This window comes from Schistocerca gregaria, chromosome 7 (genome assembly GCF_023897955.1).
Source record: "Schistocerca gregaria isolate iqSchGreg1 chromosome 7, iqSchGreg1.2, whole genome shotgun sequence".
In the NCBI taxonomy this organism is placed as follows: domain Eukaryota; kingdom Metazoa; phylum Arthropoda; class Insecta; order Orthoptera; family Acrididae; genus Schistocerca; species Schistocerca gregaria.
This window is the reverse complement of record NC_064926.1, coordinates 468,527,810-468,554,071: the sequence shown is the minus strand read 5'-3', so window position 1 is coordinate 468,554,071 and position 26,262 is coordinate 468,527,810. Positions and strand designations below refer to the sequence as shown.

General features: G+C 41.2%; 1 protein-coding gene across 2 annotated transcripts in view; it reads right to left on the bottom strand.

Moving 5' to 3' along the window:
- Positions 1–26,262, bottom strand: part of LOC126281480 (uncharacterized) — a 182,637-nt gene that overhangs the window by 32,879 nt on the left and 123,496 nt on the right. For both annotated transcript variants that reach the window (XM_049980477.1, XM_049980476.1), the window contains one exon: positions 18,958–19,043. In XM_049980477.1, the coding sequence (XP_049836434.1) occupies positions 18,958–19,043 (86 nt within the window). The remainder of the gene's footprint in view (positions 1–18,957; positions 19,044–26,262) is intronic.

The following is a 26,262-nucleotide window of genomic DNA, read 5'->3' as shown; positions in this document are numbered from 1 at the left end:
TGCAGGCTATGGGTAGAATGTGCGCAAAATACTTGGCCCATACCTGTGCAGTCAGCACAGTGGGGGAAGGTACAATTGTAGTGATGGGGCTCCATAGTGAATGACCACTGCACCATGGGGTAGTTGCTAGTGAGTCTCCAAATGATCATTTTAGCATGTTAGGTCAATATAGCCAATAATTAGACAAGTGTAGATGTTCAGAGTCAATAATTTTTCACAAGAATACCAGAAAAGGAGTATTTGGACAAACAAAGGATTAGTCAAAGCAAAACCAGACTGAGCATGTGCTGCCATAAGAAAATCTTATAAAACAAGAAAAGGTAAGAACTAAGAAGCAAAGCATATCAAACAGTCTACAATGTATGTGAGAAAAGTAATGAGATTGATTTCTTGTCTATAAAAGTTTGTATTTGTTTCAAATAACAAGTAGTTTCCTTCAGCAGCTATACACTGTCAGAGTTGTTGTTTTCAGTCTTGATAGTGGTGCTGAAGGTCCTCAACTGGTAGGGCCTTTTAACATGACAGTCACTTTATTGCGAATGTTTCCCAGCATCCCAAAATAATGTATTTTTAAGACATTTTTCAATTTCTGGAAAAGGAAGAAGTCACAAGAACTCAGATCAGGTGAATAGGGGGAGGGGGCTGTGGAACAACAAGAGCGCCTTTTGAGGTCAAAATTTTGAGATGGAAGTGGCTGTGTGACTTGTAGCATTGTTATGACACAGCATCAACTTCTCTGCAAAGTCCAGTCCACTTGATTCACCATTTTTCTGAACCTTTCAAGGACATCTTTGTGATGCACTTGGTGGACAGTTTGCCCTGGAGGAACAAATTAGTTATGCATGCTATCCGTACTGTCAAAAAAGCAAATCAACATTTTTCTGATCCTTGTTTTCCTCATTTGAGCTTGTTTTGGTTGAGGAGATGTCTCAATGTGCCACTCCTCACTTTGCTCCTTTGTTCAAGGATTGTGCTAAAAAATCCAAATTTATCACTTGTCATCACATGACTGAACCATTTGTGGTCTTTGGAAATCCTCTCAAGAAGATAAACATACACATTTCTTCAATTGTCCTTCTGCTCAGTTGTGAGGTTTTTAGGCACCAATTTGGCATGAACCTTTTGCGTGTGCAAACCTTCAGTCAAAATTTGAGGTATGGTGACAGGACATGTCACCCATCTTTCTTATTGTTAAATGTCAGTCTGATCTCACAAGAGAATGCATACATTTGACATTTTCGATAGGTTTTGAAATTGAAGGTCTCCCTTAGCAAATTTCACTTTCAGCATGTTCTCAATCTTTCAAAAATGATTTGTGCCAGCAAAACACTTGTGCTCTTGATAGGTCCCCTCAGACATGTTTCAACTTTTAAAGGTCACACTCATGGATTCTCCAAGTTGAATGCAAAACTTGATGACATAATGTTGATCCAAATTCTGCTATTCCATTTTTGTAACACACAACAAAAACACAACTTCAGTGATGGCTGTACAGAGGTGAAACTAGGACTGAGCATCTGGAAAGGGTGAACAAACCCATCTGCACAAGTAGAACAACACAACATTACCAGTTCACTCTCAATCTCATTACTTTTCTTAAACATCGTGTATATCTATGTCTATATCTGTACTCTGCAAACCATTGTTGCAGAGGGTACATCCCATTGCACCATTTATTAGGACTTTCTCCCATTTCATTCACATATGGATCAAGAGAATGTTGATGGTTTAATTGTTTCAGTGTGTAGTGTAATTAGTCTAATCTTGTCTTTGTGATCTCTAAGAGAGCAATATGTTGGCATTTGTAATATATTCATAGATTCATCAGTTAAAGTTTGTTATAAAAACTTTTGAAGTAGATCTTCACCAGAAAGTTTGTGTCTGCCTTGAAACATCTGCTAACTCAGTTTTTTTTTTTAGCATCTTTGTAACACTCTCCCATGCATAGAATAAACATCTGACCATTCATACTGCCCTTCTTTGTATCTGCTCAATACCCCTGTTAATCCCATTTGGTATGAGCCCCACACACTAGGATGTATTGCATGAGTGTTCTATATGCAGTCTTCTTAGTGGACTCATTGCACTTCCCAAGTATACTACCACTGAACTGCTGTCTGTCACCTGATTTGCCTATTTGCTCATTCCATTTCATATCCATACAAACTGTTACATTCAGGTATTTGTATGAGGTGATCTATTACAACTGTCATTCATTGATGTTATAGACATAGGATACTAATTTTTTTCATTCTGTGAAGAGCACAATTTTACTTTTAAAGCAAAGTTGCCAGTTTTTCACCACTTTTAAATCTTATCAAGCACTGACTGAATAATTGTGCATCTTCTTTCAGACAGTACTTCTTTACAGTTATCTGCATCCTCTTCAAAAACTCTCAGGTTACCATTAATATTGTCGCAAGGTCATTAATATAAACATGAACAGCAAGAGTCCCAACACACTTCCCTAAGTCTCATTCGAAGTTATTTCTCTGTCTGTCCATGACCCTCCATCGAAGATAACTTGCTGTGTCCTCCCTACCAAAAAATTGTCAAATCAATCACACATTCCATTTGATACCCCATACTATTATAATTTTGACAATAAGAGTAGATGTGGTACTAAGTAAATACTTTTTAGAAATTGAGCTATAGTATGTCCACCTGACTGCTTTGATCTATGGCTTTCAGGACATCATGTGAGAAAAGTATGGATTTCACATGATCTATGTTTTCGGAATCCATGCTGGTTGTCATGAAGGAGGTCATTCTGCTTGAGATACCTCTTTCCATTTGAGCTCAGAATATGTTCTAAGATTCTAGAACAAATTGACATCAAGGATATCAAACAGTAGTTTTGTGCATCACTTCTATTACTCTTCTTGTAAATCTTTCTCCCAACTACTGAAGATGGTCTTTTGTTCGAGGGATCTATGATAGATTATAGTGAAAAGAGGGGCTAAATCAGCTGCAAATTCAGTATAACATCTGTTAGGAATCCCATTGGGCCCTGGAACTTTGTTCAGTTTTAAGTATTTCAATTGATTCTCAATGCCACTGACACTAAAACTCATATTTTCAGTGGTATGACAATTAAGTTGTGGCACTGTTCCTAAGTTTTCCTTTGTAGAGAAACGTTTGTAAACGTCAGCATTCCTGCTTTTGCTTTGCTACACTCAATTTCAGTTCATGTCTAGTCCATGGATATCTGGACACTAACTTTGGTGACACTAACAACCCTTACATATGACTAGAATTTCTTTGGGTTTTGTGCAAGATCTTTTATCAATATTCTGACTGGCACTCATTGAGGGCTTAATGCACTGTTCTCCTGACAGCAAAATGCATTTTATTTGGCATCTATCTAAAGCCCACTACTTTGTTTTGTGCGTATTGTGCAGTAGTGTCTGTTTCTGTATAAGTTTCATTACAGTGACTGAATACCATGGAGGGTCTGTCCCATCACAAACAGTTCTGGTAGGTACATATCCATCCAGACATGGTTTCTATGTATCCTCTTGCCCTGAGGTAAATGTTAAGAGTTCCTTAGTATGATGTAACTCTTGTGCTCCTAGTTTACAGTACATTATAAAACTTTCTGTTTGTTTTAGTTGGCATTTGTACTTTTGTAATCATTGTTGCTGCAATTGCCTCATGATCACTGATACCAGTTTCATTGTGGACACCCTCAAAGAAATCAGGTCTATTTGTTGCCAGTAGATCTCCATGGTCCATTCACATTAATGTGATTATCTGTCAAGAGCCTGAATAACCATCTTTTGCAGTGCAGACATGTAGAAAGAGAATCAGTGAGGTTCTAGAAGGTACCAATGGGGATGTGGAGCCATGCCAATTCCAGTGTTGAGGCTGGGTATGCTAGGTTTCTTGATTGAGGATCTTTGGTGCAAACAGCCTGATTGAGGTGGTTCCATGGATTCTTGATTGGGTTTAAATCCAGGACATTTGGTGGCCAGAGGAGTATAGTAAACTCATCCTGCTGCTCTTGGAACCATGCATGTATAGTGTGAGCTGTGTGACATGTTACGTTGTCCTACTAGTAGATGCTATTTTGCTGAGAGAGGGGAAAAAACTGCATGTCATGGCAGACATGGCCCCAAGGATAGATACTTACTTGTATTGACCCATTCCAGAATGACAAGATCACCCAAGGAATGCCACAAAGATATTCCCCAATCCCTAACACTCTATCCTACGGTCTGGACTGTGCTGAAAATTGTTGCAGGGCCATACATGCCAATGGTCATCTGTCTGATGTAGTATAAAACATGCTTCATCCCTGATATCTAAGGCATGTGGCGCACCGCAGTTGCTTTGGTGCCAGTTTTGGACAGCATAATTTTGCCATGTGCAGTATACTTTAAGCAAGGCAGCACATAAACAGTTTACACACTTAGCCATTTTAGAAATACTTCCACCCTTGGTCTAAAAGCCAATGATCATGCTATTTTGGATGTCAGATAAATTCTGCTGTTTCTGCATTATGACAACAACTGCACTGTTTTCTGCATTCCTTGACACACTTTATACACCCTCCACTGTTAGTTTTGCCAGCTGCCATCTGTGAGTGGTTATTGCACATTGACATCAGACATAGGTGGGATCACATTAATGCGACTAGACCATGTAACCCATCATGAGTGGGGGTTTGGAACCATCTGTTCTAGGTAGTTTTCAGAGAAGGCATTTAGCACTGTTTCACTTAGTACTGTGTCACATGACTGGTGGTGTAAAATAAAGAACCTGTGACACATTGAAATTGTGTGTCATCCTCTGACAAACTGTTTAGAAATACTGCCTAAAAATTAAAATTTTATTCTCCTTCTTCAGAATCTTTCTGAAGCAGTGAAGGTTTGGGAAGTGCTTGTTGTAGCTGTCACCCACCACCTTATTTTTTCTTTATTGTGCAACTGGAATAGCTAGTGGTTTCTGCAACTCACTTGAGTACAGTTTTTACTGAGATTTTTGCTGGCTTGTGTGCTTCAACTGACAAAAATTTAATTAGATTTCATGTAATCATATCTGCCAGTCTATAAAGAATTTTTCCTGCAGCTATGGTGTACAACTACTGCGGAATGTGCTTTGTAGTAAAAATATAAAAATGAAAATATTTGAATTCATTTATGCCCCAGTGCTAATTTGTTTTGCACAAACAATAGATTCCATTGTGTTGCATTTTTTAGCCTGTGATATGTAATTGTTAGGGTGGCAATTGTTTTATATCTCCCAACTGACAATTTATTTGGAGGGTGTTACTGGGGACAGTTCTGGTATTCACATTATGAGTACAGCCAGCGGAAGCCTAAAAACCCTGGCCATAACTGGCCTGGATTCCACAGCTGTAAAAGTCAACTAACACTGGATATTAATGAAATGCATAAGAAGTCAACATCATTACGCAGAACTTCAACATAATATCACTTAGCTTGACCCAGTACTGAACTGTGCAAGTGAAGTTATGAGATACCATCCACGCAATAAAAATTCAGAATATAGTGTCAGAATTAAGGAACTATCAATGATTGTACCATAGAGGTCACTAATGGCCAAACCAAAATTCATAACAGATGTCTTGACAAAGGTCAAATGGTAATCTTTCTACCCAGCTGAGAATTTAGGGAATCATAAAAGTGTTGTTCAAAGATTTTAAAATATCAGCATTTGTCTAATCAAGAATAGAAATTGCTGGCTGTTAGAACTGCAGCACCAGGAAGGACAGCACATAACAAAATTTAGTTGTTGTGCCAGTACAGTAAGGTAGCAAGAATAATAAAATTCTATGTCATTTAGGGATATACAGAGTGTGAGAATTAGTATGAAGAGCTGCCATCCGTGGCAGCAACACTGGATCCAACAGGGGCTGCAAATTGGGTTGAACTGGGTTTTGATGACAGATATGGCTACATCGTTCCCTGGTGTTTCAACTCTTTGCCCAGTTCATGCCTTGCCAACGTCTCAGCAGTGCTCGTCTGCATGTTTCCCAAGGCTGGGAGATGTGGGGGATATGCTGACTAGTGCAACAGTACTACCTCTGTACTGAGGTAGATCAAGACAGCACAGATAACATGCATCTAGCATTATGTTGTTGAAAGAAACGTCTTGGTGACTTTGATGATAAGGCACTGGCTCTTTGATGATAGTGAATGTAATGTAGCAAAGTTTGTTCTCCTTGGTTTCTCCACTCATAAATGTGTCCATCGTAAAGCATTATGCTGAATGAGGAATGGTAATTGACATTGTCTGCTATGTCACATTTCTTACATCTTTTCATTTTTCAAGGTACCCTTCTGGCAGGACATTGTTGGACTCATTTTGCTTTGACGAATCCTTAGTTTATGCAGCTATTTCTATTTGGTATTATAGCAAGACACTATTGATATTTAATAAATGTTTGTATTGTTGAATTATTGATCATACTGATATAACCTGTTAATAGCATTGTTTGCAACTCACTAGCTGTAGCTTATAAGTTACAGCACATACACATTTGTACATAGGTTTCAGCTGACAATCTGTGCCTCCCCTACCACACGGTAGCCATTTACAGCAGAGTCCCCACCAGTATTGCCATCTCTTCCACTGTATTACGGCCTGCACAGCTAAGGGCCAAGTCATTCTGTTGGCACACTGCTTGCATGTCTGACTTTGGTGTAGCCTGCAGGAAGGCTATATCTTGATACTGCTTATAATATAATCCACTGCTAGTCTACAGGCTCAAGCAGAGAGAGAGAGAGAGAGAGAGAGAGAGAGAGAGAGAGAGAGAGAGAGAGAGAGAGCATGTAGAAGATGGTCCTAATGTTTTTTTGTATGCTAAGTTCAGAAGTGCTAATGGCTTCCCTCTGTCACAAAAGGTTTTTCACAAAATGATGATGAAGATCCAGAAAATTCTTGCAAAACACATAGATTCAAACAAACATTATTCAGAAAAATATGATAAAACAAGGCATTCCTAACATTATAATGAATATTATGTCCTGCAGCACTAATACAATGGCATAAATCTGAATATTTCTTCTTTCTCCCATCAGAGTTCCATTTTGAACTTATTCTTTTGTGCACTATGTGCAGACACTCCCTGTGCAGCATCCAGTGATAGTCAACTATCACTCTCATAGCCCATCAACCCTGGTACTTTGATTCCTTTGCTTAAACATCTTGGTCAGACCTTTATCCTTTTCCTCACTCATAGTTCTTAGACCTACTTGAAAATAGCTGACATGGGAGTCAAGGAAGTGCAGCCTCATACTCATTGAAACATCCAGTTATCTAGCATGTTTCATATTATGTTCTTGTAATCAGGGTCTTTGTAATTGTAGAGAAAGTTGCTGAAACTCCTTACAAATATCCAAGCTGATCTTTCAATTTCATTTTTTCTTCAAATGTTTTGCCTGTTATTAGTTTCCAAATATCAGGGCTGATGAGGACTCTTGGTTTCAGCTTAGCTTTTGATAGCCACAGAAACTTACTTGCCACATACTTGAAAGTTTCACCATCTTTTGATAGGGCTTTAACAAACAGTTTCACAATGTCAAGGTTTGTATGAAGTGGACGCAGGAAGAAGTTTGGAGTTCCCCCCCTCCCCCTTCCTGGTCCAACTTTTAGCATTCTACTTGGCCAGATTTTATGAGATCGGTGCTATCTTTTGCATGATTCTCTCAGTATATGAACTAACAAACCTGTCTGCACTGAAGACACCGCTGCCACCTAGTGGAAAATCACACACATGAAGAATGGTTCAAATGGCTCTGAGCACTATGTGACTTAACATCTGAGGTCATCAGTCTCCTAGAATTTAGAACTTCTTAAACCTAACAAAACTAAGGACATCACACACATCCATGCCCGAGGCAGGATACGAACCTGCGACCGTAGCGGTCGCACGGTTCCAGACTGAAGTGCCAAGAACTGCTTGGCCACTGCGGCCGGCACACATGAAGAATTTTTGCCTATGGCAACACACTGAAATTGTTTTCCTTTTTGGGTCAAGATACCTTTGAGTGGTGGACTAGTCATAGTTTTTGGTAACACTATTATAGACTATAAAATGAAACAACTTTTTGTATCACATTGCATTGAAAAACACCACAAAACAGTACTGGCATTATTATAAAATGATTAAATACACAATTTGAATGTTTCACAGAAATTCTCAATTTGTATGAAATCTTCATTTTATTGGGCATTTTAAGTACTTTACTTGAAACTCACGCCTGAAAATACACTATAAACACCCTTTGCCTTTAACAAAAAATTGTTGTCAACCAAGATTATTTGTAGGTTATGTTTAGTTTTATCATTCTGTACAAGAATCAGGTAATTAATATTTGCACTGACGAATATGGCTCCTCAATAGAAAGATTAACTAATGTTGTTCCACCACAACTGATCAGTTTTTCTGACTATCCCTTTACTTTTTCTGTCTTGAAAAGTGAGCATATTCACCAAATAACACAATTTTATTTTTTAGCTATAGAAACCAACTTTCAAAAAAAAAAAAAAAAATTGATGCACAGTGTGGGAATAGTGAAAAACTGTGATCGGACTTCATGACACTTCATTTTTTGTAAGTCATTGATAATATTTGCATTCTGAAGAGAGTTATCTTCGTTATTCTTCTACTATGTTATTTCTTCACAACAAGAACTACACATGCTGTTTGTTGACGTTAGAAAAGCATATAATTGCATTCATTGCAAAAGTATGCTCACGTGTCTGGAAGAGTTTGGTTTTGCCAAGAAGCTAGTAAGCCTCACGAAGGCCTGCCTGGTGGGTACTACAGCAAAGGTAAAAATTGGAAATAAGGTGACTGAAGCATTCAAAATAAAAACCGGGCTATGGCAGGGCGATGGACTATCGCCTGTTCTTTTCAGTCTCACATTAGAGAAGATAATGCGAGAGATGCCATCTAATGAACTCAGAGGAATCCAGACTGGGGATGTGGACATCAAGTACCTTAGATATGCTCATGATATATTGTTACTATCTGGGTCCCAAGAAGAATTAGGGGAAATGGCTGACATTCTGGAAACAACAGCGAGTAAAATTGGACTTCAAATCAATCGTGACAAGATGGAAAACATGGTTTTACACTGTAGACATAATGAAACTCAAGAACCATTTCCACCCTTACAGACAACTGAAGTTTCTTATTGTGAAGTCAGGGAGTTCAAATATCTGGGTGCAGTATTCAGAGATGAACCATCCAGTAAAATGGAAATACAGGCAGGTAATCACAGTTACCATGGCCTTAATGCTCTCCTCAAAACAAGAAGTTTATCAAGATGTTTAAAAATAAACACCTACAAAACACTCCTACAGCCAGTAGTACTATAAGGAAATGCCATGTGGTGTACAACCAAGCAAGATCTGAACAGACTGATGATATTTGAAAGGAAAGTCCTTCGGAAGATTTTTGGACCAGTTTATGATAATGAGAGTGAAAAATGTAGGATGCATCAGAATACTGAGTTGTACGATATTTAGGCTGCATATCCAAAGACCTTAAGAGAGTGGGAGTGCTGGAAGTATGGAAGAAAGGAGTTGAAGACAGGCTGAAGTGGATGCAATCTCTCAAAGCAGCGCGCAGTCCATTGAACCTGATTTCTAGAGTAAAGTAAGTAAAGTAAGTAAGTTCTTCACAAAACCTTGTCATTCTGTGCTTGCAGTTGTGATTACATGGATGCTCTTTTGTGTTTCTGAACTGAACACTGAAACTCAATAGCTCATCACTTTTATAATCCCTTACATATTAGCTTCACATTTTCACTTACTATTGATGTAATCTAGCAGAGTTTTGCCTTGTATACTCAGGGAGACTGATAGTTCTGGAACCTAGTATTTCCAGTTCCAGAATACTGGAGATTACTGAAGAACATTTGAGATCATTTTGAAACATATGTTTGTTTGCAGAACGAAATGTTTGCTCTACAGTGGAGTGTGCATGAATATAAAACTTCGTGGTAGATTACAACCATGTGTTGGACCTAGCCTTGAACTTGGGATAATTTTAATCTTTGGTAATTTTGAAAGTTTCACAGAAGAGGTTCAGTGAGGGTTGGGAAGTAGGAGATGAGGTACCAGGTAAAGTAAAACTGTGAGGCCAAGTGGTGAGTTGTGGTTTGGTAGCTCAGTCGCTAGAGCACTTGCCCACGAAAGGTGAAAAGAGGTTCATATATTTGTTTCCTTGTCTGTTCTCTACAGTGAACTGAAGACCTGGCCAAGTTTGTAGCACCACCATGTTTAAACCTGAGAACAAGAAGCGGATATAGTAATAGCAATATGCCAATGCCATGTATAGCACAAATACTAAACATTAACACTTTGTTAGGTAATACTCATCACAAACTATCAATCTGTCATTTATTTATAGTGTAATCCTTATGAATTCACATTGCAGCTGAATAAACCACTGGGCTCTTTAATTCTAATGCTGCACTTCTGCTTAAAAATCTTGTGTAATATGCCTGCTTCTGAAATCTTGTTATCTTATTTGCACAGTATGTATTGTTATTCAGGCACATTCTAAAATCCAGCCCCATGTACAGACCAATGTTCTATCACGTTTTCCATCAGCACTGCTGCAAATTATGGGGAAAAAAAGGTTTTAAAGTTCCTGGCAGTAGTGGCAGCTTGCTTTATTGTCATGTTTTGCAGAGTGTACACATACGGATGGGCATGGCGGGGTGAGACTGAGATGAATATGGGTGATCAGAGAGAGAGGTGGGAAGTGATGGGTAGGGGAAGGGGAGGGGGAAATGAACAAAGACACAGAGGAGGAAGCAAGAGGTGGACAGGGAGAGAGGGAGGAGGACAGAAAGAGAGGTGAGGAGGAAATGAACAGAAAGAGAGGGGGGAGGAGGATGAGGTGGACAGAGAGATGGATGAAGAGTATGGACAGAGAGAGGGGGAGGAGGATATGATCAGAGAGGATTGGAAGGGGATAGTGAGAGGGGAAGGAAGGGAGAGAGAGATGGAGGGTGGAAGAGGAGATGAATAGGGAAAGGGGACTGGAGGAGATGAACAGGGAGAAAGGCAGTGTAGGGGGTGGATAACCTTTTGTGACAGAGGGAAGCCATTAGCACTTCTGAATTTAGCATACCAAAAAACATTAGGACCATCTTTTACATGCTCTCTCTCTCTCTCTCTCTCTCTCTCTCTCTCTCTCTCTCTCTCTCTCTGCTTGAGCCTGTAGACTAGCAGTGGATTATATTATAAGCAGTATCAAGAGGGGAGGGATGGATAGGGAGAGGGGGGAAGGAAGCAATGGAAAGAGAGATGTGGCAGGAGGTGATGAACAGGGAGAGGAGAGGAGGAGAAGGACAGAGAGAGTGGAGGAGAACTATATGGACAAGGAGAGGTGGAGGAGGGGATGGACAGAGAAATGAGGGAGAGGGAATACACGAGTCTGGGGGAAGGTGCAGGGGGGTAGTGGTCAGGGGCAAAAGGAAGAGGGGTAGTAATCAGGGGCAAGGAAGAGGGGTAGGAGGAGGAGGTGGACAGTAAGATGCGTGCAATATATGTGTCAAACATGTATGTGAGCGAAGCTTTGGGAAATTGGCTATTATACACTAAAGCAGCATATATGTACAAGAACTATCCAGAAAGTAACAGACCTTTTGGGTCTATAACAGCAGTGGGTGGGGTTGCAGCTGCCATGTAGGTGCCATAACTTTGCTACACTCGGTACACATCCAGCAATGGCACCATGGAGTCTATGTCTCTGCTACTTTACTTTCTGTGACAGGTTAAAATGTGCTCCGCAATAGGAAATTGCAGGTGTGTTCTGTTGATCAGGCTTTTATTGACAAGAAACTGCAAACCACCTGAAATTTATTGCAACCTTTGTTATGTGTACAGAAAAGCAATAATGAGTGAAAGTTGAGTCAGACAATCGTGCAGTGATTTAAAAAATGACCACTTCAGGGTTCACGATGAGGACTGCAGTAGTAGGTCTGGGCTATTGACTGATGAAGTGGTGATGAAAATTAATGACGAAATTCGTTGTTTCACCATTACAGAACTTTCACCAAATTTTCCCCAAATTTCACAGAGTCTGGTGCATGAAATTGTGGTGGAGATGCTTGATTACCACAAATTTTGTGCTTGATGGGTTCCCATAATCCTAATGGAAGACCATAAATAACAGAGACTGGCTGCAGCACTGACCTTCCTCGAAGATTTCGAGAAAAATTGTAACAATGTTATTGGATGTATCATAACTGGGGTGAAACTTGGGTGAAGCATGTCAATTCTGAAACAAAAAGGCAGTCAATGGAATGTGGACACAAAAATTCTCCCAAGAATCCAAGGAAGTTTATGCAAGAAGTTTATGCCAGAAAGATCATGTCTGCTATGTTTTGGGAATCTAACAGAGTGATTCTCATTTATTTCCTGGTAAGTGGCACAACAGTTAAGTCAGAGAGATATTGTCAAATGCTGGAAAAGTTAAGGTAGGTGATACAAAACAAGTGCTGGGAAAAACTTAGTGCAAAAGTTGTGTTTTTTTCACGACAATGCATGTCCACACATGTTGAGTTGTATCTGAGAGCCCCTTTGAGGTTTTGGATGGGAGATGTTCAGTCATTCACCATTTGGCCTGGGTTTGGTGCCAAGCAACAACAACCTCTTACCAGCAATGAAGACTTGACTCACTATGTAATGCTTTGATACTGATACCAGATTGCATGCCGGCATAAACCAGTAGTTGAAATCGCAGGTGGCAGATTTCTACAGAGATGGTATTGAAAAACTTGTGCCATGGTATGATAAGTGCCTCAGTCTGAATGGCTGTGTAGAAAAAATAGCTTAAGAGTTTACCTTTAAAATGTATAAAATAAAATTTGCGTTCTCCATATTGTTAATGTATTAAAACATCTGTTACTTTCTGGATAGCCCTGGTATGTATGTAAGTCCAGGATATCCTTTCAAGCCTGTGGATCAATGTCAACCAAATTTGGCACACAGACAGCAGACATCACAAGTATCAGCACAGTGATGTTTGTAACTGCATAGCCCCAAAAGGAATGGAGATATATGTTTTTAAGCTTCAGACATCAAGGCTGCCCTGCATGAGAGGCATTTTGTGTGGGAATAGCATTGGTCTGCCTTATCAGCTTGTTTTGCAGGACAGCCTACATGTTTAGGGCAAGAGAAGGTTTCTAAACCCCTGAAATGTAGGCTGCCCTGCACGAAATACTTGTTGTGATGGTAGTATCAAACTGCTGTATTGGTCTGTTTTTCAGGGGCTACAGCTGGTGATAGTTTGGTATGGATGTAAGAGGGGGTGGACAGGGAAGAGGGCTTGAGGGGATACATAGGAAGATAGAGAGAGTGGAGGAGATGGGCAGAAAGAGGGGGAGCAAGAGATAGGTGGGGAGAAAGGGGAGGAGGACTTGCATAGGAAGAGGTGAGCAGCAGGAGATGAATTGGGAGAGGGCACAGGAAGAGATGATTAGGGAGAGGTGAGGAGAAGGAGGAGGAGACAGGGGACAGGTGGAGATGGGTGAAATGAGGGGAGCAGGAGGACATGGAAAGAAAGATGGAAGCAACAGGAGATGGACAGAGAGAGAGGGAGGAGGTAGAGATGGAGAGAGAGAAAGGGGAGATATGGAGATGGACTGGAGAAGAAGTACAGAGACAGGTGAAGAGTAGATGGACAGCACAGAGAGAGGGGGGTCAGAACAGACAGAGAGAGAGGGGGGGAGGAGGAGATTCACAGGGAGATGGAGAGGAGATAGGCAGACAGGGAGGGAGGAGGGGGTGGTCAGGGAGAGAGGGCAGAAGGAGAAATTCAGGAGGCAGGTAGAAAGTGTTGAAGGGCAGTGGGAAGGTGGAAAATGCAGAAGGGGGGAGGAAGTGGACAAGGAGAGGTGTAGGAAGATATGGCCAGAGTGAGGGGGTGGAGGCGATGGACACATAGAGGAGGAGCAGGAGATGAAGAGGTGGAGAGAGTGAAGTGGGGGGAGGTGGACAGATAGAGGTGGCAGGATGAGGTGGACAAGAGAGACAGATAGAGGGAGGGTTGGGCACAGAGAGGAGGGAGGAGGAGATGTGTGCAAGGCATGTGGGAAATGCATATGCAAGCTAAGACATGTGGAATAGGTTAGTCAAATGATAACCTTTAATGGTTTCATTTTTTTGAATTGAACAAAAGTGTAACACATATTTAACATTTTTTGACATAGTCTCTTTGTCATTCAACACACTTCACCAGTGCTTAGGGAGTGCATGGATTATTCTGAAAAAAAAATCTTTTCGTCATGTTTGTAGCCACTATTGAGCTGCTTGCTGCAACTCTTCACAGGAATGAAATTTCTTTCCTCATATCACTTCTTTGAGTGGTCCAAAAATGTGGTAATCACATGGTGCAAGGTCTGATGAGTATGGTGGATGTGGCAGGGTATTAAAGTGCAGGTAATCAATGGTTGTAGGTATTGCACGGGCAAGTTAATGGTAGTGTTGATCTTATTGCAGGGTTTGTGATGGTGTTTCCCCTGCTCATGCAGTGTTTCAAGACAATGCCTTGTTCACCCCAAAAGTGAGTCAGCAAAAGCTTCCCAGCAGATGGTTGCATCCAGAGCTGCTTGGGGTTGGTGTTAAGGAATGGTGCCATTCCTGGCTTGCTCTCTTTGTTTCAGGTGGTGGTAGTGCACCCAGGTTTCGTCTCATGTAACAATCCTTATTGAGAAGCTGTCGCCTTCTGCTTCCAAGCATCACAAAAGTTCTTCAGAGATGTCAACCCATTGATCTTTCACTTCCTGAGTGCGCTGCTATGGCACCCATCTTGCAAACACGTTGCAGAACTTAAGCACTTCAGGAATGATGTGGTGTGCTGAACCATGACTAATGTTCAGATCTGTGGCCATTTCATTGACCATTACATGGCAATTTCCCACCACATTGGATTCAACTGCTACAGTAGACTCTGGTGTCACAAAGTGGTGTGCTTGACCTGGGCACCGAGAGTCTCTCAAAGAAGTCACACCAGTTCTGAACTTCCTTTTCCACTCATACACTTATGCAGTGACAGACATGCTTCATCATACTGGACTATCACCCACTGATGAATTTCAGTAGGTTTCGTACCTTAACTGCTCGAAAACATGACAGACTACTGTTCTTCTTTGGTGCATGTGGAAAGTGGGGCAGCCATTTTGAATTAGTATTGTGGGCACATTTAACTTGCCTTTAGTATGCTGCCATCACTATGGCATTCCTTACACCATTAGTAATGGTACTGCCAACTTACAGAATAATGGTGCGAAATGTCATAAGAGTGCTGTCCACCGTAGGAGAAAGACAAATGAACTTGTTCTTTGCACAGACCTCCAGTATGGGCTGCAGTAGATTAGAACTCATAGAATAGTACCAACATAGGGAAGATTTTGTGGAGCTATAGCTCCAAGCATCGATGCATGACCATGGTCTACCATTGTCATGTGCCACAGAGAGTTTATGGTTACAATAATCCACCTCCACTTTAACCACAGACATTTCTGACTGCACCTCTATCAGCTACAACTGACTGACTCACCCCTTGTGACTGTGGCATGGAGAATGGCATCAACATCATTTTTGCCTGCCCACTGCAATACTAAGTGGCAACCAAATACTACAGTGCTTAGTGCTTCTTGAACAACAACTTGCCACCAGAATAGAGATACTACTTACAATGAATGGGATGTCACTTGTAACATAACATATGTGTTGGAGAAACATCAGCCAAGCAGAATTACTGGAAGCTTGGTGCTTAAGTATTGGGTCAGCCAAGGGAATGAGTCTAGGGTAGCTGGATGAGCTGCCCATGTTAGCTCGTGGTTGCCAGCTAGCAAACACCCAGTGACAGGAAGGTGGAAGTTTTTCCCAGGCCTCTGGAGTTGGGGGAAGGTGATTAACCATTTGGACAGCACAAGGATGAAAGATCTGGCCCTGCAAATGGCAGGTTGGGGCTACATAGAAATACTATAAAATTTAACCATAGTTCACTGTTTTGACATTAAAGCAAAACCAATCACTTCAGAGTAGTCACACCACAGAGGTGCATGCTTTGAGACATCAATATTATTTTATTACAAAAACTAGGTGCTACCCATGGTTCAACAGTTCTCTATAAAGAAATGTTAGTGCCAAAATTCACTATACACATGTATGTGCCATCACAATAGTTATCTCTTGGAGATATTGAGGCATGAGCCAATTGAAGGCCAGAAAATTGAGATGATGAGAGGAGCTGATAGAATCCAGGCCATTTCATACTGGCCATCATGTCACCATCACACCATGGCACTGTCACATCAAGGTGTATACACACTGTCCGTCACAGCATGGCACATCAAATAAATTCAAGTCATGTGATCTCAACTTGCAGAGCCATCCTCAGCTATATTTCTTTGCAACAATTGCAATTTTTACAAGATGATTTTCAATTGTTTTTATGCATGAAATGCATAAAAACAATGTGGTAGCTTGTATATGTGGATGCTGGAGTCCACATTTGTACAAAAATGACAATTATTGGACTCAAATATTTGTAGCTTGCAGGGATAGCTTGTATATTAGAGAAGGAAGAAACAAGTGCAATATAACACAAAAAAGAGTGTAGGCCCAAAAAATGTCATTACATGGTACAAGTGGGAAATTTGACAACTATACAAGGAACTCAAAGAAGAGGTATGTGATTTTACAAGTATTTTAGAAAGTTGAAGCAGTAGTTTTTTTCATTTGTTACATCAGATTGCCCCAGAATTACTAAAAGGAACAAGTGTTATGAGCTGCCATCACATTCCATGTAAACTGGTTTATTTAAGGTGCAATTTTTTTGCTAGAGCCATATCTGACTCAATACCTTTCACTTCAAGATTTATAGGTTTCCTTTGTGTCTTGTATTTGGCTGTTAATAGTTCAAGTTAATCAAGTGCCCCACTTGTACTGGTATTAGCTAGTGAAACTAGATAAATATTGACTGCTAATGCTTGCAAAACTGTTTCACACAATCCAGAGAGTTATTTCACAATAAATAATTCTGTCGCAAACACATATTTAAACAAAACAATTCTAAGACATTACTCGAAGCCTACATAACTTTTTTCCACAAGTGCAGTGTCTGAAGATTCCAGTCCATTTCTTTATGAAATATTACAAATGCCTGACAGCATACAAATAGATTTCACTTACTAATCAGTCTGATTCTACCCACAGTACTTTTTCATGAAGATCACTGCATGGCCATAAATCGGCAGGAAATGATCTTGGGCATTATGTGATGAACAATGGATGGATGACATTAGCCACCAAAACTTTCTTCCTGAGAACGCTTGATGTCGGCATGATGTGATGGGATGGCCATTGCTCACAACTCAATCATTTACTTAAGGAAAAAAATTTTACACAACCGAGTAGCAAATTACAATATGTGCCAAGAAAATTAGTAAATAATTTCATGACTGTTTGTGACATGCCTAGCATGGAAAAGATCATAAATGTGTTGGTGTGTATCAATGGCTAGAAATATATTATAACATGTCTCTGTAAACAAAGTCCCAAGACTTCTCTGCGTATATGCAGGGATTTCTGGCTATCAGTATAGGCGAGCAGCTAATGTAGAGTTGTCTGTGTGCAAAACATGGTGTGCCCATTGAATACCTGCCTGTTTTAATGTTCGTTCTCAAGTCATAAATAGTGACAGAGAAGGTCATTTTCAAAGAGAACTGCAAGAATTTGAACTGGAGGGGCAAGTTTGTTGGGGTTGTAGTTAATTTTCATAGATGACTTTTTATTCACATTCCCACTGCATGTGAACACTAGTCACATTGACAATCCCACACGAACAGTGATTTTTGTTGGAATAAAAGGCAGCCTAATGTGTTAATTCAGGGAACAGGCTATCTCTATCACAGAATTCATCCAAATCTGTCCAGTCACTTAATTGTGAAGGAGTAACAAACACACTAACTCGATGAAGAAGAAAATTAGTGATTCTTTGTTTCATACACCACAGCTTGTGTGATATTTGTACGTGTGACATCATCATCTGCCCTCATGTGTATGCCTGTTACCAGCAGATACGCTTGTATATCATAATAAAATCCTCTCTCTGCCATACAGCATTTAAGTGACACCATCGTTGTGAGTCTTCAAGATTCTCAGAAGCTATAAGATATATATGACACTCAGCGGCTAAAATGCAATGGGCTTGTATGGAAGTATGGATTACACACTTTGAAGATTACATATGCATAATATTCATTTCACTGAATCATATTATGTAGGACATGTTAAATAATAAAAGCATTTTTGCAAATATGATAAAGTTCAAAAATCAAAGAGTAAATACCTATTTTTAAGAGTAATTACTGTTCCACATCTTATGTTATATTCTTTAAATCAAAGAGTAAGTAGCTTTTTCTAAGAGTAATTATTGTTCTACAGTTCATATTATATTCTTCAAATCAATAAATATCGTATACTACACACTTTTAAAAGTAGCCTTTATATTAATTCAGGGTATAAGCTACTGCCATTCCAAATTTCTTCCAAATTTGTCCAGTGAAGGAGTAACAAACACACACACAAACGTTTGCATTTATAATATATAAGGGACTACATACATTATGTCATAACAGAAAATGTATATTTTATAAAAATCATTTAAAACTGATAATAACTGTATTAATTGCATTACAATTAATATTATTTAAATCCGTAGTTGTTGCCAATGCTTCAGTAAATGGGTCTGATGTAATGGATTACTTTCACATGGATATTCATACACACATGGGGTAACAACGTCTGACACTCTCATTTAGTGAGTGTTACTAGAATCTCATTGGGTGTCAAGAACCTTATGTAGCACAAATAAATAGATGGTCTAGTTCAAAAATTTAAGAGTTATATGTAGCATATATTTTCTGATGATGTTGCACATGTAAAGTGATGACTTACTGCAGTCCATGTTGACAGCAAGTTTACTGGACATCGAGATGCTGTAGTTGCCTATTTGATTCCCTTGGGCGTCGACACAGATCTTCCTGTAAGAGAATAGAATTGCCTGGTAAAGTAAAACTGTCATCAAAAAGGTTGATTTGATCACCACAGCATTTTGCTATATGCTGTGTGGCAAGATAAGACCTCTGACAGCTTGCAGCGCTCTTGCCAGCTTTCAAGTGCAAAGTGCAACCAGCTGCTGTCAGTACTACTTGAATGCTATGATCGATCTGACCAGCTGCAGTGCTGAGGCATTGTCACAGAAATGTAAGCAAAATCATGTTGCATGATTGGCCATGGTAGACACACGGAGCAGCTGTGAGAAGTCCACTATGACTAGTAGGGATCTTTTTACACCATATGGACTATGGCATGGCATGGCATGGCCTTGTCTTCCTCCAGTTTTTGAACTGGTTTGTTTTGCCAGTTGCAGATGGACTGGTGGTTCAAACTGTCATTTATCATTGCCAGTAATAAATATGCAATAAGTATTAGAAAAAATAATCTGACCTATTGTGGACTGAGTCCTGGACCGATGGATTTTTAATCTGACACTTACCCACTTGACCCTCTACACACACAGATTTCTCGGAGACATAAACAAGGTTAGGCAGCTAACACAGATTACCTAAAAGGTACACCTACACTGGTGAGCCTGCACATCCTGACTTATCACGAGACTGAATTCTACCTGGTTGCATTGCAGGCACTTGACACAGTAAGAACAGTATTCAGGGTGCATCAAACCTTTTGGGTCAGACTGAAACAGGTGATAGTGGGTTTACAACTCACTATATCAAGATAGAGAACCAATGGCCAGAAATGTATATTTATTGTGTTATGGACATGCACAGATCGCCAGTCTCAGTGCATATATTGCAATGGCACCTGCAGTTCTGTCACACTCTCATGAAGATCCCGGGTGTCTGTTGTACACTGGAACAGGTAAGGAATGATTAACAGTGTATAGCCCTGACCACAAAACAAACATATGGTACATAACATAGCTCATAACATGTGTGCAATGTGATGACTGCGTGTATTACACTGGCATATTACTGTGTGATGCATGCACACCGCTATCTCTGGTGTCAGTTGTCCATTGCATGAGTCAGCTTTTGATGTTCTAACAACTTATGGGAATTCAGCCAAGTAATATTTACAGCGACCGCCAATATTTCAGAGGGAATGTCTGAGCACCAAGCTTTGAGGAAATGGTACTGCATCATATGACCAACTACCCAACAATGAACACTCGCCAACTTGCTCATGTAATTCACATTTCAAAGAATACAGTGTGGAGAGTATTTGTGGAATGGGTATCATAACCTATAGAATAAAGAACGTGTGGAAGCACTGTGGAGTGAGGACAAACTCCACGCCACCCAAATCTCTGTCAATGTGTGGGAGGGCATTGTCCAAGATCACCTAATAGGACCTTATTTGCTACTTTCCAGACTGCTTCACATTACCTGGTGTTCATGTGAGATGTGCTGCCCCAGTTCTTGGAGACTGTACATCTTGTTGCCTGCAAAAGAATGTGGTTTCAACACAATTGTGCACCAGTCCAATTTGATGTTAACATCTGCGAGCACCTGAACAACATATACCCTCATCGTTGGATTGGAAAAGGAGGTCCGGTCCCATGGCCAGCACGATCATAGTATCTCACAACTCCGGGCTTTTTTCTCTGTAGTTATGTTAAGATGTTGGTGTATGAAACCCCCATAAAAACAGACGAAGACGTGCTTGCTAGGGTTCAAGCTACCTGGGCCCATCAACACCAAAATTGGACTGTTGATGACTGGAAACATGTTGCCTGGCCGGACGAGTATTGTTTCAAATTGTATCGAGTGGATGGACGTGTACAGGTATAGAGACAACCTCATGAATCCATGGACCCTGCATGTCAGTAGGGGACTGTTCACGCTGGTGGATGGTGTGGGGCATGTGCAGTGGTTGTGATATGGGGCCCCTCATATTTCTAGATACGGCTCTGACAGGTGACACACACATAAGCAATCTGTCTGATCACCTGCATCCATTCATGCCTGTTGTGTGTTCCGGCGGACTTGGGCAATTCAAGCAGGACAATGAGACGCCCCATATGTTCAGTACTGCTATTGAGTGGCTCCAGGATCACTACTCTGAGTTTAAACACTTTCGCTGGCTACCAGACTCCTCGGACATGAACATTATGGAGCATATCTGGGACGCCTTGCAAGGTGTTGTTCAGAAGAGATCTCCATCTCCTTGTATTCTTGCGGATATATGGACAGCTCTGCAGGATTCATGGTGTCCGTTCCCTCCACCATTGTCTCAGACATTAGTTGAGTCCATGCCACGTTTTGTTGCGGCACTTTTTCGTGCTTGCGTTGGCCCTACACAATATTAGGCAGGTATACCAGTTTATTTGGCTCTTCAGTGTGCAACAAATATGCAGTTCCGACCATTGGTTCCCTGTCTCAATATAGTTCGGAGTGGGCCCACTATCACCTGTTTCAATTTGACCCGAAAGGTTTGAGAGACGCTATAAATTAGAGCAGAGATGAATGGGGAGTCATTCTAGCGACGACACGTGCCGCAAATGGATGAGCTGCAGACATAAGCTACTACTCTTGGCGATGCAAAAAGAAACCGAGATGAACATTCAGAAAAGCTTGTGTGCACTGTGTGGTAATGATACAGTTGATAGCAGTTCTGTTGGGTGATGGTTACAGAGAGTTAAAGTGTCAGGAAGTGCAGAAACTGAACTCCACGGTCAGCCATATTCGGGACGTCGTGCCACAGCCGCTGTTCCCGACATGGCGAATTGGGAGGATGCCATCAATTGACCCTACAAAATGGCTGTCCACTGCCGAACTTCACGCATGCAGGGTGGGCGGGCCTTGGGCAGGCCAATTTCCAGCCTGTCTCCGTCCTTCTCACAAGTACACTACTGGCCATTAAAATTGCTACACCACGAAGATGACGTGCTACAGACACAAAATTTAACCGGCACGAAGAAGATGTTGCGATATGCAAATTATTAGCTTTTCAGAGCATTCACACAAGGTTGGCGCCGGTGGCGACACCTACAACGTGCTGACATGAGGAAAGTTTCCAACCGATTTCTCATACAAGAACAACCGGCGTTGCCTGGTGAAACGTTGTTGTGATGCCTCGTGTAAGGAGGATAAATGCGTACGATCACGTTTCCGACTTTGATAAAGGTCGGATTGTAACCTATCGCGATTGCGGTTTATCGTATCGCGACATTGCTGCTCGCGTCGGTCAAGATCCAATGACTGTTAGCAGAATATGGAATCGGTGGGTTCAGGATGGTAATACGGAACGCCGTGCTGGATCCCAACGGCCTCGTATCTCTAGCATTTGAGATGGCAGGCATCTTATCCGCATGGCTGTAACGGATCGTGCAGCCACGTCTCGATCCCTGAGTCAAGAGATGGGGACGTTTGCAAGACAACAACCATCTGAACGAACAGTTCGACGACGTTTGCAGCAGCATGGACTATCAGCTCGGAGACCATGGCTGCGGTTACCCTTGACGCTGCATCACAGACGGGAGCGCCTGCAATGGTGTAATCAACGACGAACCTGGGTGCACGAATGGCAAAACGTCATTTTTTTCTGATGAATCTAAGTTCTGTTTACAGCATCATGATGGTCGCATCCGTGTTTCGCGGCATCGCGGTGAACGCACATTGGAAGCGTGTATTCGTCATTGCCATACTGGCGTATCAGCCGGCGTTATGGTATGGCGTGCCACTGGTTACTCGTGTCGGTCACCTATTGTTCGCATTGACGGCACTTTGAACAGTGGACGTTACATTTCAGATGTGTTACGACCCGTGGCTCTACCCTTCATTCGATCCCTGCGAAAGCCTACATTTCAGCAGGATAATGCACGGCCGAATGTTGCAGGTTCTGTACGGCCTTTCTGGATACAGAAAATGTTCGACTGCTGCCCTGGCCAGCAGAGTCTCCAGATTTCTCACCAATTGAAAAAGTCTGGTGAATGGTGGTCGAGCAACTGAGTCGTCACAAGACGCCAGTCACCACTCTTGACGAACTGTGATATCGTGTTGAAGCTGCATGGGCAGCTGTACCTGTACACGCCATCCAAGCTCTGTTTGACTCAATGCCCAGGCTAATCAAGGCCGATATTACGGCCAGAAGTGGTTGTTCTGGGTACTGATTTCTCAGGATCTATGCACTCAAATTACGTGAAAATTTAATCACATGTCAGTTCTAGTATGATACATTTGTCCAATGAATACCCGTTTATCATCTGCATTTCGTCCTGGTGTAGCAATGTTAATGGCCAGTAGTGTACTTGACATTTTGTGTTAAGCCTTTAACATAAGATTATTTCTCTTAATGTGTGATTATGACAGCATTTTATATTTTTCAATTCGGTCAATAACTGTGTGAAATACTGAAAACTAACTTTATGTTGCCCTTGGGAGCCGTTAGATAGGTAACCTGCAACTGGATCTGCGTGATTATTTTAGCCCGTTAGTAGTATATTGGGTTGTTGGATAAGTTCGTTGCGTTTTCTCATAAGTGTAATAAAAATAACTGTGTGAAATACTGAAAACTAACTTTATGTTGCCCTTGGGAGCCGTTAGATAGGTAACCTGCAACTGGATATGGGTGATTTTTTTAGCCCGTTAGTAGTATATTGGGTTGTTGGATAAGTTCGTTGCGTTTTCTCATAAGTGTAATAAAAATAATAGATACATATAACAGAGACTTTAGCCATCAATAATATATTCTCCTTCACTATTTACATGAGTCTGCCAACGCTGAGGTAACTTTTTAACTCCGCGAATGCAGAAATCACGTGGTTTTGATGCGAAGAACTGATCGAGCCATGTTCGGCGCACATTTTCATCCGGAAAGGAATTTTCTTGAAGGCTGTTCGACAGAGAGCGGCAAACGTGAAAATCTGAGGCGCAGTATCAGAATAAGATGGGTGCGGAACGACTTCCAACTTACCTTTCCTGTAGCGTTTTTTATGAGTCTAGCAGAATGCGGGCAGGCGTTATCGTGGAGTAGCATCACTTCACGCAGTCTCTCATTTACATCTACATCATACTCCGCAAACCACCTAATGGTGTTTAGCGGAGGGTACTTTTGATCCACTAACTGAGCCCTCCAACCCTGTTCCACTCGCGCATAGCCCTTGGGAAGAACGATTGTCGGTATGCCTCTGTATTGGCTCTAATTTCTCGTTTTCTCCTCGTGGTCACTAAGCGAGACTTATGTGGGGGAAGTGATACGTTGTCGGACTCTTTCCGGAAAGTACTCTCTCGAAATTTCGATAGCAAATCTTTCCGTGACGCACAACGTCTCTCCTGTGAAGAAATGTCGAACAAGTGTCTTATAAGCCAATTACTTCGTGGATGATTTATATTTCCTTCAGATTCTTCGTATGAATCTGAGACTGTCATCTACTTTTCCCACTGTTTGTTTTTTGTGGTCATTGCATTTAAGGTCGCTTTGGACAGTTACTCTTAGATATTTTACGGTAGATACTGTTTCCAGTGGTTTGTTATCTATAGTATAGATGTACAGTAAGGGATTTCTTTTCCTATGTATGCGCCATAAGTCACAGTTATTTACGTTCAGGGTAAATTGCCAGAGACTGCACCATTCATCAATTCTCCGCAGGTAATTCTACAAATCGTTACTATTTCCTGGCGTAGCTACTTTGTAATAGACAGCAGCATCATCTGCGAACAGCTTTAAAGAGCATCCGATGCTTTGTAGTAAATCATTTATACTGTGTGGTTTTCACTAATCTTTTCAGATTTAACACGTCATAACACGGAGACTAATTACCGCACGAGGATCGAACTTGGTAGCATTAATCTCAAGGACACGGGGAGAGAAATAATGCAGAATGAGTTCAATTGAAACACTTTTAATGTGCTGCTACTCTTCATCACACCATTACTGCTACAAAAGGGGCTCAATATGGCGTCCATCAAAGTCCAGAAGTGTCTGAAAGCGCAGGATTGCATTCTGCACAGCACACAGCAGAACGAAGCTGGCTACCTCTCTTGATCTGCTGCGCTTCAGATCAGCGCATGTATGAACATTCCCCTGATAAACCCTGTCCTTCAGAGAGCCCCAGAACTAGAAATCACAAGGTGTCAGATCAAGTGAACGTGCTGGCCAAGCATTTGCAAACGATCGGCTGATAATTCCACCGTTTCCAAATATGTTTTGGAGAAGCAGGTGAACTTCACGAGAGATGTGCGGTGGGGCCACATCTTGCATGAAAACTGTTGAGTTCGATGCTTCCTTCTCCTGCAGGTCAGATATGACATGCTGGCAAAGGGTATCCCAGTAACGCTGGCCAGTCACACTGTACGTCTTTGGTCCTTTTCGTTTACTTAACAGGGTCTACCTAAGCTCTCACGTCCGCACTGATTTTCGACGATGTTGTAAGTTGCGCTAGGGACCGCATCTACCTTCTTTCGAAGTTAGCAGGCAACTACGCTGTTATGCGGCGGCTCGTTTCGGCCCATTCAAAATCTGTCCTTCAAGTGTAACGAGCGAGTAACGGAGTTTATCGTTCATACCTGCCACAGCAAATTTGTGTTCTTGGGGTTTCTATTCTAATTCGAACGTTTGACTTACGCTATACGTATTCGTTTCGGAATATTGTTTCTACGTCTTCCGTTAACTATACGTGCTTAACATTATGAAGACAATTAATAACATTTGTGAAATACAACTTTTTTTGCGGAAAACATAATGATGTTGGAAGTCGCCAGTTTTTCCACGACATACGACTTTCAACAACTTATTATATGCATAATTGTTGCAACTGATTGCCGGGAATTATATATATTGTGTGTGTATACACACATTTTAATTACAAACAACTAATAGTAAAAAAAATGTTGCATGGAGCGAGATTCGATCCAGAGATCTTTGGATTACGAACCCGAGCGCTTACCGCCGCGCCACGACGCTGTAGAAAGTTATTAATCGTGGAGAGTATTTCACCGCAACGGTTTATTTTAACTGTCGATTTTCTCGACAACGGCTGAGAAGTGCATCTTGGTGCTTTGCCACATTACACCTCTGGCCATGAGCTTTTATTATGCGCAGTGTGAATCGAATCTGAATTTCACAATTGGCGGCCTCCCCTTGTAAGTTTGGTACTCGTACGGGAATTAGTTTCCGTGCTATAACATGTTAAATAGGGATAGTTTAATTATAACCATGTGGTATATAACATACTGT